The 12,888-nt window shown below is 33.3% G+C and overlaps 2 protein-coding genes across 3 annotated transcripts in view; both read right to left on the minus strand.

Annotated features, from left to right (window-relative positions):
• Positions 1–4,050, minus strand: part of LOC115233358 (C-terminal-binding protein) — a 59,326-nt gene extending 55,276 nt beyond the window's left edge. For both annotated transcript variants that reach the window (XM_029803723.1, XM_029803724.1), the window contains exon 1: positions 3,418–4,050. The gene's annotated coding sequence lies outside the window, so the exon portion shown is untranslated. The remainder of the gene's footprint in view (positions 1–3,417) is intronic.
• A 5,750-nt stretch (positions 4,051–9,800) lies between these two features.
• Positions 9,801–12,498, minus strand: LOC115233359 (ATP synthase subunit b, mitochondrial). The gene is made up of 4 exons (XM_029803725.1): positions 12,369–12,498; positions 11,673–11,831; positions 10,542–10,894; positions 9,801–10,214 (listed from the first exon to the last, which is right to left on the minus strand). The coding sequence occupies exons 1-4, from the start codon at positions 12,394–12,396 to the stop codon at positions 10,038–10,040; spliced, it is 717 nt and encodes a 238-aa protein (XP_029659585.1). The 5' UTR covers positions 12,397–12,498; the 3' UTR covers positions 9,801–10,037.
• Positions 12,499–12,888: the final 390 nt, after the last annotated feature.

A 12,888-nucleotide genomic window follows, 5' to 3' on the forward strand; every position in this document is an offset into this window, starting at 1 on the left:
TTTTTTTTGTAAATAAATTAATATAAATTAAGTTATATATAGTATAGTATAAAAATTATAAAAAGATTTATATATAAATTAGATTGTAAAAACCTTTCACTTTAAAAAAAAAAAAATGATATAAAATAGATCATTTATCTCAAATTCTCTAATTATAATAATTATTTTATTCTCATAATTTTCATAAATATACGAAATTAACTACCGTTCGTTATTAACGACAAACTCTCTCTCTCTCTCTCTTGCTATCTATCTATCTATCTATCTATCGGCGACTAAATTATGATACAATATAACGACATTGCAATGTCGCGGAAAAATGGGGAGGAAAGTGCCGCGCTGCGCTTAAGAGAGGTATGATGCCATAAATCACTTATTGTGCTGGGTGAGACCGCCATTTGGACGCTTCTAGAATATCATTCATTTATATTTTCATCTCTTTTCTCCTCCTCTTCCTACGATCTTTTCTATCTATCCATCCGTTTCGCAATATATTTACTTAATGTAGCGTTATTCCCTTCTCTTTTCTCTCGCATTCTCTCCTATCAAAATTTGACCATTAGTCTCGCAAGGAACAAGGAATCATATAATTTATTTATAATGTACTAGCTGGCGTTTTTTCCTCGCCCGCTCGGTATGTAGTTACGGATTTGTGAGGATGGGCAAATATGGGTCAATTATAATTCATATCCTTAAAAGCTCCTAAGACGTCTAGAAACGTACTGGTGAAGGTTTCATCAAAATCGGTTGTGTAGTTTTTACGTTAAATTAGAATATGGAGCGTGAACGACGTATTTTTTTCCGACTTCATGCACGTTCTTTTTTATTGCTCACCTTTTAGACGTTGATATATAGCCTATGTTACTCAGGAAGATCTAAGCTATCCACCAGTGAAAGATTTTTTCAAATCGGTTCAGTAGTTTCTGAGATTACCCCGAACAGTGGGATTCATAGAAAAAATATGGCAATGTAACATAAACAAAATTGCCCATGAAAAAGCTTAAATTTTACTTTATAGAAAAAAAAGGCTTAAACGTGTTACACATTTTTATATATACGGTGTATAATTAATAAATTATAATATATGAGCATAGTTTTTAGTAAATATCGTGAGAAAATGTAAACGTATTGCGGAATTGCCATTACATAATAGAAAATGTCAACTTCGTAACCAATTCATTTATTTCCTGTATTGATCGAATTCGCTTCTCAGGTTGGAATAATTTGTAAAAATGCAATGGCGAGAAATAATGAATTGACATTTACCATTGCGAAGAGCCAATCTCGATAACATTTTGTACCAAATGTCTGTAACTACGTTCACGATATTAGCCACAATCTACTACAGCCTATAGCTAACATCATGATCAAAAAGATAGATAATGGCAGATTCACAGATTGCGATTCATATCATGCAGCATTTTCAATACTTTACCAAGGATGCGTTCTGATTGACGCTACAAAAATTTCGAATCGTTCAATTGACCAATCAAAAAGGGACAAAATATTTCTTGCTTTGATTGATCCAGGCTGCGTTCCGATATTTATTGCCAGTACTAAAAATGTATAGTTTACGTAACGTACATTATAGATTTTCAATACTGGCAGTGAATATCGGAACGTAGCCCTTTTCAAATCGGTTCAGTAGTTTCTGAGATTACCCCGAACAGTGGGACAAACAAACTTTACTTCTTTATAATATAGTGTATATGTAGATAAACTTAATACTTTTGTGTCTCTTTGTAATAGTGTTTTAACAATAACATTGTGTTTATAATTTTATTTATTTTACATAATTCTTATAATTGTTTATTTTTCAATATATTCTGATGTGCCAAAGTACTCTCTGGAGAAAATAATCGAAAACAGAGCTACATCCTGCCAAATTTCCTCCTTCCTCTCAACATATCGTTCGCCCCTGCTATTTTAGCATCATTCTCGATCCTTTCACTTGAAAAAAAGAAAAAAAAAGTATGTAAAAAAATATCGTGTAATCTCTTTCGACATACGTTAGCTGCATTGCTTTCCCTCTCTTTCTCTTTCTTTCTCCGGAAACGCGTTCGCAGATATATATATATATATGAATCTTGTGCGCAGACGATAGAGAACCGTCGTTGAGAAGAGACATTATCGAAGGTCAACGCGCGCGAAGCGCATCCGTTGGATGCGAAAACGAGCGCGTGCGCGCGCACAGTCGTCCGAGAGAGTAGATGCAAGTCCGTTTTCTTTATCTGCACTTTTTTTCACAGGCGATTTTCCCCACTTTTTCCCTCCAAATTGAATACTCGTACACTCACTTTATCGTAAACAATATATAATAAATTTGACGTCATTATAATGCCTTTGACTTTCGGTTTAGGCGATCGAACGCATTGTCTGTAGATATTTGTCATGCATCGTGACTATTGGTCAACAGGTTGAAATATACACATCTATTATTTAATATTACCTAACCTGTTATTTATTTATTTTTTTTTCACAAGTGTCAAACAAGTAAAACTGTCATTAGGCACAGTTCTGATGCACAAATATCTAGATAGATATTTGTTCAATGTAGTCACGCACGCACGCATGCATGCACGCAAAAGCAAAGTATGGCCGAGTGAAGGTAGGCACAGTCGGTAGAAGAGGGGGAAAGCAATAATCGGGCCAGTTCGGCTGAACGCGCAAGCAAAAAGAAAGGCGCGTGCTCGTTCTTTCTTTCTCTCCTATCTCTTTCTCCCTCTCTCCTTCTTTCTCTCTCTCCCTTTACGTACTTCTTCCCCGACAACATTTGCATGTACTTATATTACCCACTCTATCGTTTATAGAAAACACACGCACGTGTCAAAACTTTTGAAAAAATATCGTGAGAATATAGTATTTTATCACCACATATATATATCACTATATGTATATTTGGCGCGAACTTATTAAAAAATCTCGCGTATTTTTTATTTATACTCTACTCCAATTTAATTTGTATCCGAGAACGACAATATATATATTTTAACGATGATTATTCTATTCACAAAGATATTGAATTCAAAGTTTCGTTTAAATCAGAGAAAGTATATTTGCGTAATTGTTTTAAAAAGAGAATAGGTAATAACTATAGAAAGATCGAATAAAAAAAAGAAAATATGGGAGAACGGAGGGAGGCAGACTGTATGCGTGCGGCAAGCGGCGCGAAAAGAGCAAAGCACATACATCTCCCGCTGCGGCACAAAGAAAGCGTACGCACGCAGAAGACGAGGAATTCTCAGCCGCACGCATGCAACGCCGACGCCACCGCCGCTTCGAAAAGAACTCGTTACACGTACCCGCGTAACGCGAATACGCGAGGCGCGCCAACTATCTCGGCTGGTTGGCTCGCTCGCGCTCGCGCGCGCGCGCGTAGTACACATGCAAGAAGCCATAATCATACACTGCACTAACCTGTCGGAGGCGACTCACTCTCCTCTTGTTATCCCGTTCGGCGTCGTAATACCCGAAGTTGGCTGGTCGAGTATTTTCACTGCGCGGCCACAATGCGATCACCAAACTATTCACACTGCTTCTGTCTCAATTGTGTGTGTGTCTCTCTCTCTCTCTCTCTCTCTCTATCTTGCTGTTCCTTATCCCTTTCTCTCTCTTTCCTTTGCGCTCGCGCGCTGTCTTGTCTCTTTTTCTCTCCTTCTTCCCTTCGTTCTTTCTATCGTTTACTATCGCGATCTTCCCGAGTCTTTTTCAGAGATATATCTCTGCTTCGTGTCGTTAATTTTGCACAACGGTACGCGGCGGCGGCGGCGTCCGTCTACCGGGTGATCGCCGCCAGTCGGCACAATGTCGCGCGGATATACTGGCCACCAGGCGCACTGCGGTCCTCCGTATGACCGTACGTACGTATGGATCGCACACGGTTCGCGGTGTACGCGAACAAAACTGTCGCGTCTCCCGATTCACTATTTTCGACCCGATACGTTAGTAACGCACACAGACCTCCGCTACCTACGCTCCGAACTGCTCTCCCTTGCTGGAGGAAAATGGCGGCCCCCGGCCGCCCGAGTAACTCGCGCGCGCCGCCCGATGCCCGTCGTCACTGACCGAGCGCGGCCGAACATGCCCGATCGCGCCCGAAGGCTAATGGCCGAACAACGCGACGCGTTCGATTCGTCGACAGATTCGCGCATGGAAACGGAATATAGCCGCACGATGCCAAGTAGCCAGCTTCATCTTGTTTCGCGTTATCACGCGAGACGCGATTATATATCGATGACCCTTCTATATCGATTAAAATTGAAGATTTGAATTCTAATTTTTGTTTAATATTTTTTTTATCCCCGAAAATTGAGACCGAATTTTATATATAATTCCATATGATCGGAATACACAGCGCACACATGAAATTATCATTTTGTTTTGAATTTCATTGCAAATTATAGCCTAAAATAAATTTTATCTTACAAAATAAGATAAAGAAAAATAAGCAAAAAAAGTGAATGTGATATGTAATATATGTTTTAGATAATAAAAATTCTCGCTACGTTTCCAAAATTCAATTACTCAGCTTTTTTCGCGAACCACTCAGTTATGGAGTGCTTATCTTTTAATGATATATAATTATTTAATAAGATATATTTATACTATGTTATCACAGCATGATTATTCCGGCAAAAAAATTATTGGTAATGTAGGAATTGGCAACGTCGCAAAAAACAGCTGATGTGATCTGGAAAAATCATATTGCATCTGATTACGTCCGATATCCTATATTTGTAGATATATATAGTAATGCTAGTGTATATTATTGTATAATAATAAAAAATGACTGTGTGTGGGCGTGTGTGTACAAAATATATTGTAATAGCGAAAGCGATTATATCCGATATCCAATATATATGTAATAAAATGCCTGTATGTATTTATTTTATTGTATAATAATAAAAACATGACCGCGCGCGCGCGCGCTTGTGTGTGTGTGTGTGTGTGTGTGCAAAATGTAGTTAACGCGCACAGCGCAAGTGATCAATCCACTTTTATCCACAAATATATAAAGTCATATTATTTTTAGTATTTGAAGATATTTCCTAATTTAGTGTTCAATGCATATCTTCTGTTGCGTCTGATATCCGATATATGTATATATATACATAATAAAATACCTGTGTCTATTATTGTTGTATAATAATAAAAATGACTATGTATGTGCGTATACAAATAACGTAATGTAAGAGCGAAAGTGATCAATCTATTTAACGAAAATGTCTATTTTATATATATTGCGATATTCAATAGGGGTTAATGTATATTTTCTAAGATTTTCTAACGCTAGTTTTGTTTCTAAATAATTTTATTTTATTGTTTGATGAAATACCGATGATAAAAACGCAAAATGGAAGAAAATTAATGTATATCACTGTATATACAAAAGAATCAATAATAATCTGTGAAATATATTATATGCAATTTAAAAAAATCTAATAAACTGTATTAATAATACAAAATGCAAATGTCTTGATTGAACATATACCCATCCATTCTCACACATCTTATCGTGTCGCATACTTCTTTCCTAATTATATATTTTTTTGATACAATTTTGTCGACTTTTTGTTCTTGGAATTTCTGAAACTGTATTTCTTGGAATCAAATATCAGAAGAACATGATCAGCAAAGAGGTGGCAGAAAGTGAAATCTCAAAATGCGCGAAAAGTTGAAGCTTCGAAATCCGCAAAAGTATCAGGAGAACATAATCAGCAAGCAAATGGCACAAATTAAAATTTTAAAAAGCGCGAAAGTTTGAAGCTTCAAAATCTGCAAAAGTATCAGAAGAATATAATCAGCAAGAAAGTGACGTATCAGGAGAACATAATCAGCAAAGAGGTGGCATATCAAGAGAACATAATCAGCAAAGAAATGGCACAAACCCAATTTTTAAAAAATGTAAAAATTTGAAACTTCGAAATCCCGAAATCTGCAAAAATATCAGGAGTATAACCAGCAAGGAGGTGGCACAAGGTAAAATTTAAAAAAAAGCGCAAGAATTTGAAGCTTTGAAATCCGCAAAAGTATCAAGAGAACATAATCAACAAAGAGGTGGCACAGATTAAAATTTCAAGGAGCGCGAAAATTCGAAGCTTCGAAATCCGCAAAAGTATTAGATTTGATTTTTTTTGCAAAGGAAGAGAAAAATGCAGAATACATCCCCACCGGTCAATCTGATGGGGTATACAGGACTCACATCCGCTAAAAATTCTCCCTGCAGGACTAACCTTTGGCCTTCTGCCGATACTTACACAAATTTAAATTTTGAGATATCGGGAACTTAATAGACAAGATAAGTAATACAAATAAAAACTTCAAAAATTGAAATTTTGAAAACTCCAACTTTATTTTCTTTTCTCATTTATATAGTATAGTGAAAACTACTACGTAAAAATTAATTATTCTTACAACTCACTCACAAATAATCGCTATATAACTTATATAAATATATATGTTTCAGTAAGCAAAACGCACGCAATTTGCCAGCAGCTTAGCAACAGATTTACTCAGAAGTTACTAGGAAATTGGCATCTATTATGTCCGCATTAAGCTTATGATTTGCTAGCAGGATCTCATAGAATCTGACAGATTGTCGGCAGAAACCAAGCAAAATCTGCGTGTGCGTAATCTGACGGCAGATTGGCTGATTGGCAACAGAAACCAAACAGAATCTGCAGCTTATTACGAAATATTACAAAATTAACTGTTATTTGAAATAATATAGTTTATTCGCTTATCGCTATGCGGCGTACTATTCACTATTTATATCTGTATTCAAGTTCTTCATATGAGCGTATATAAAGCCTGCAATTTAATTTTAGCGTTTTCGAATAAACGGATTTTAATTCGTCCCGGATCAATTAATCACTATTTTACTATGAATTCAAGTCTTTTATTGGCAGAGACGATGCAATGACGTCATTAATCAACCTTGGGTCGATCAAACCTGCTTCATTCGAAAAAGCTATTTCATAATTTCTGATGTTTAACCCTTGGACGGGTGCGTGGGGTGTAAGCTACATCCCAGTTAGTTTAGCAAAATCGCGAGATTTTTACCATTTGCTGGAGAAGTCTTTTTTTATTAAAATTCAAATTTTTTTCATACTTTAGAAATTATGTTAAAGAAATGTCTAAAGATTCATAAAATCGAAGAGGAAAGTGAAAACTTTTTCCTCATTAATATTTACGAGAAAAATACTCTGGGATGTAGCCTACACGAGAAAGTGACGTATCAGGAGAACATAATCAGCAAAGAGGTGGCATATCAAGAGAACATAATCAGCAAAGAAATGGCACAAACCCAATTTTTAAAAAATGTAAAAATTTGAAACTTCGAAATCCCGAAATCTGCAAAAATATCAGGAGTATAACCAGCAAGGAGGTGGCACAAGGTAAAATTTTTAAAAAAGCGCAAGAATTTGAAGCTTTGAAATCCGCAAAAGTATCAAGAGAACATAATCAACAAAGAGGTGGCACAGATTAAAATTTCAAGGAGCGCGAAAATTCGAAGCTTCGAAATCCGCAAAAGTATCAGGAGAACATAATCAGCAAGCAAATGGCACAAATTAAAATTTTAAAAAGCGCGAAAGTTTGAAGCTTCAAAATCTGCAAAAGTATCAGAAGAATATAATCAGCAAGAAAGTGACGTATCAGGAGAACATAATCAGCAAAGAGGTGGCATATCAAGAGAACATAATCAGCAAAGAAATGGCACAAACCCAATTTTTAAAAAATGTAAAAATTTGAAACTTCGAAATCCCGAAATCTGCAAAAATATCAGGAGTATAACCAGCAAGGAGGTGGCACAAGGTAAAATTTTTAAAAAAGCGCAAGAATTTGAAGCTTTGAAATCCGCAAAAGTATCAAGAGAACATAATCAACAAAGAGGTGGCACAGATTAAAATTTCAAGGAGCGCGAAAATTCGAAGCTTCGAAATCCGCAAAAGTATTAGATTTGATTTTTTTTGCAAAGGAAGAGAAAAATGTAGAATGCATCCCCACCGGTCAATCTGATGGGGTATACAGGACTCACATCCGCTAAAAATTCTCCCTGCAGGACTAACCTTTGGCCTTCTGCCGATACTTACACAAATTTAAATTTTGAGATATCGGGAACTTAATAGACAAGATAAGTAATACAAATAAAAACTTCAAAAATTGAAATTTTGAAAACTCCATTTATTTTCTTTTCTCATTTATATATAGTATAGTGAAAACTACTACGTAAAAATTAATTATTCTTACAACTCACTCACAAATAATCGCTATATAACTTATATAAATATATATGTTTCAGTAAGCAAAACGCACGCAATTTGCCAGCAGCTTAGCAACAGATTTACTCAGAAGTTACTAGGAAATTGGCATCTATTATGTCCGCATTAAGCTTATGATTTGCTAGCAGGATCTCATAGAATCTGACAGATTGTCGGCAGAAACCAAGCAAAATCTGCGTGTGCGTAATCTGACGGCAGATTGGCTGATTGGCAACAGAAACCAAACAGAATCTGCAGCTTATTACGAAATATTACAAAATCAACTGTTATTTGAAATAATATAGTTTATTCGCTTATCGCTATGCGGCGTACTATTCACTATTTATATCTGTATTCAAGTTCTTCATATGAGCGTATATAAAGCCTGCAATTTAATTTTAGCGTTTTCGAATAAACGGATTTTAATTCGTCCCGGATCAATTAATCACTATTTTACTATGAATTCAAGTCTTTTATTGGCAGAGACGATGCAATGACGTCATTAATCAACCTTGGGTCGATCAAACCTGCTTCATTCGAAAAAGCTATTTCATAATTTCTGATGTTTAACCCTTGGACGGGTGCGTGGGGTGTAAGCTACATCCCAGTTAGTTTAGCAAAATCGCGAGATTTTTACCATTTGCTGGAGAAGTCTTTTTTTATTAAAATTCAAATTTTTTTCATACTTTAGAAATTATGTTAAAGAAATGTCTAAAGATTCATAAAATCGAAGAGGAAAGTGAAAACTTTTTCCTCATTAATATTTACGAGAAAAATACTCTGGGATGTAGCCTACACGACCGTTCCTGCTTCAAATTTTGACGCGCTCGTCCAAGGGTTAAGGATCGTTATACAAACTGCTCTAAATAATTCAAATCACAAAGATAAGTTTTATAACTTGAGAAGTAATGGAAAAAGTAATAGATACTCTCTCTCTTGGATAAAACATAAGCCGTAGGATAATATTACATTTGTCGTACGATAAATTTTTTAAGCATACTGATTGGCTGCAGAATAGAAAATTTCTTGAGTCTCTAGAAATTAGCTAATCAATGCGCTTAAAAAGTTTGTGATACGACAAATGTAATATATTACCCTTATTCTGTGCTGAATGTGATATCAAATTATCAAAATGATCACATAACAATATCGCAAAAAAAAAAAAAAAAAAAATAATAATAATAATGAATAGAGCAACTGACTGATATCTGTGACTTATACTATGGAGATTTATTTTAATTTTATTGAAATTTAATTTGAGTGTTTATATGTAAATTTATCCTATTTCTGTGCTGTTTTACTCTATTCAAATTTTAGAACATATTACATTTTTATTTACAGTTGCAAAAAAAATCTCACATGATATAAACATAATAAGACATATTGTATATAAATTTTTCTTATTACCATTGAATTTAAGATAAATCTCACTTTGTATATAATATGGCCTCATTACTTATATAATTGAAATCAATTGAAATTTATATAAAATTTATGAAATATTTTACTTGTACACGCGGATAGAAATAAAAAAACTTATTATTAATTTATCATTTTAATAACTGACGTTTATCCAAATTTACAATTCTCCATAATATTGTTAACAAAAATCAATTTACACTGTAAATATTGCAAGATGGCATTTATTCATTTACAACACTTGATGATTCCGACGATTCAGAAACAATATTCGATAGAGATAGACAATTTACTGACAGACGCCTTCTCTTACTCTATCATATTTCTATTTCATCTAAATTATTATTTAGCGACACTTTACGCTTTCGCAGCGAGAGCTTCAAGATCTTTGATGCACTGTTGAAGGGTTGCCTTCTCCTGATCGGGAGTGATGGCTTTCAATACTCCGTTCACAATCCATTGGACCATATGCTTCTGTGCGATTCGTCGTTCGAGATTTTGTATTTGCACTTGGTAGTCGAGACGCTTCTTCACCTGTAAGCAAGCAAATAAAATTTCTTATATTTGTTTACTTCTTTTTCTTGTGAAACTTAGTATAAAAATGTATTGTTATACCATATTCAATTAAATTTTTAAAAAAATTTATGAAATTTACATTTAATTTAACAAGTTAACAATTGTAATGTCTAAGCAAAAATTATTACATTCTTTTTAATAATGAGATCAGTATGTGAGAAATTTAAACAACTATTGTAATCTTAAGCTTTGCTCTAATTATAAATGAAAAAGTAAATCTATTGTTATATTTTTTTCTATAATTATTATTTTATATTCTATTATACACAAAAAAAATTGTTATACCTCTTGATAGACTTGCACCAAACGTTCCCTATAAGTTGCTTCCAGTTGCATCTTAATATTCTCTTTTTTAATTTCCATTATCATTTTCTGGCCATCTAGGCTCCATTGCTCTTTTTTCTCTTGTGTAATTGAGTCCTCATATTGAGCTATTTGGTTGTTTCTAGATTCGTCAAGATTATCATTGTATTTATCTACTTCCTTGTCCAAGTATTCAGCTACTTTTGGACCAAACATTTTTACACCTGCTATATATATTATTAACAGAGACAGACCATTATAATACTCATGCTCCATAACATAAATTTCTTTTGAACATAAATAAGTGCCCACAGTTATAGCAAATACGTATGGCCCTGAAAATAAAACATACAACAATAATTAGTGATGACAGAACCCAATTAGTGATGACAGAAAAATACCACGTCATTTTATGCAGGATATGATATATAGAGACATAATAAAAAAAGAAACAATTTCTTTCAGAAATAAATACAAATCTATACATTAAAGTTTTTCATACATATGTTTACTTTGTAAAAGAAATGATTAAAAAATTAGAAATGATTTAATATTATCTTTTATATTTTGTGAGCTTGGATAATCTTCAACAATCTTGTACAATATCATGAATTATGTCTTAACAGTGTTTGTTAAATTATTATTTAAAAAAAAATAGAACGTCTTTTTAAAAAAGAAATTAATTAAAAATAATCTAAATTATGAAAATTGTATGTAAAATATTAAGCTTATCTTTATTGTTCTTAATATATTATCTTAAATATTTTTTCTATACTGTTAAAGCAAGTTTCATACTTTATAACAAGTCAAGTTTACTTGCAACATCTAATAAAAAAAAAAAAAAATGTAATTAATTTACCATTTTGATAATAGATTATGTAACTCTTATATATAATAATTTTAGATCATTTTGGATTATTTTATTGCAAATATAAAGCTTTATATAAAAGAAAGTGTTGTCCTAGATTTTTTCAATGTAAACTTATACAAGAAATTATTCACTTTGTGATTATAAAGAAACTTTATCTTAACATATCCAATATAAAAGTTTATATATGAATTACTTCAAATCAGATATTCAATTATCATCATACAATAAGAGTAATTGCATACCTGATGCACCAGTTTTTGAATAGAAAGCTTGAAACCATTCCTCAGGTATGAATCCATGCCTAACTGGAGATGGATCAATCAAACGTTTGGGACGAGTAGGTTCTGTTGCTACTGAAGAAGCGCTTTGCGCTCCACGCATAGCCATTGGTAATAATTGAGCTAAATTAAAGAGAGAGAGAGAGAGAAAGAGAAACAATATTATCACAAGAAATATACTTTTTCTACCTATAAGCCATTATACTTTTTACATTGGAAATATATATTTAAGATTTAATTTTTTGTGTGGCATATATAGACATAGAAACATAAGGAAAATTGCATACAATGGTACAAAAAAAAATATAATGTATTAAAAAGAACAAAAATTTCGATAACTTTTCATAGAAAAAATATGGCAATGTAACATAAACAAAATTGCCCATGAAAAAGCTTAAATTTTACTTTATAGAAAAAAAAGGCTTAAACGTGTTACACATTTTTATATATACGGTGTATAATTAATAAATTATAATATATGAGCATAGTTTTTAGTAAATATCGTGAGAAAATGTAAACGTATTGCGGAATTGCCATTACATAATAGAAAATGTCAACTTCGTAACCAATTCATTTATTTCCTGTATTGATCGAATTCGCTTCTCAGGTTGGAATAATTTGTAAAAATGCAATGGCGAGAAATAATGAATTGACATTTACCATTGCGAAGAGCCAATCTCGATAACATTTTGTACCAAATGTCTGTAACTACGTTCACGATATTAGCCACAATCTACTACAGCCTATAGCTAACATCATGATCAAAAAGATAGATAATGGCAGATTCACAGATTGCGATTCATATCATGCAGCATTTTCAATACTTTACCAAGGATGCGTTCTGATTGACGCTACAAAAATTTCGAATCGTTCAATTGACCAATCAAAAAGGGACAAAATATTTCTTGCTTTGATTGATCCAGGCTGCGTTCCGATATTTATTGCCAGTACTAAAAATGTATAGTTTACGTAACGTACATTATAGATTTTCAATACTGGCAGTGAATATCGGAACGTAGCCAATTTTGAACGTAGCCAATTTTGACACCACGAAAGTTTCCAAATGCTTGGAAACTTTCGTGGTGTCAAAAATGAAGTTCTTCATATATAAAAAATTTATTTTTCAATGTTGGTAGCCTTGAATCCGAAACTTTGCACTTTTGCCGCAAGAAGTCTCTAA

The sequence above is a fragment of the Formica exsecta genome, unplaced genomic scaffold (assembly GCF_003651465.1).
Source record: "Formica exsecta isolate Colony F162 unplaced genomic scaffold, ASM365146v1 scaffold172, whole genome shotgun sequence".
Taxonomy (NCBI): domain Eukaryota; kingdom Metazoa; phylum Arthropoda; class Insecta; order Hymenoptera; family Formicidae; genus Formica; species Formica exsecta.

Excerpts from the sequence above, each read along its gene's own strand:
- LOC115233359 (XM_029803725.1), bottom strand. The coding sequence starts at position 12,396 with ATGTTATCGAGATTGGCTCTTCGCAATG. Across the intron at positions 11,832-12,368 it reads GAGATTGGCTCTTCGCAATG|CTCAATTATTACCAATGGCT; the intron begins GTAAATGTCAAT and ends TCTTTAATTTAG. Across the intron at positions 10,215-10,541 it reads TGGTGCAAGTCTATCAAGAG|GTGAAGAAGCGTCTCGACTA; the intron begins GTATAACAATTT and ends GCTTGCTTACAG.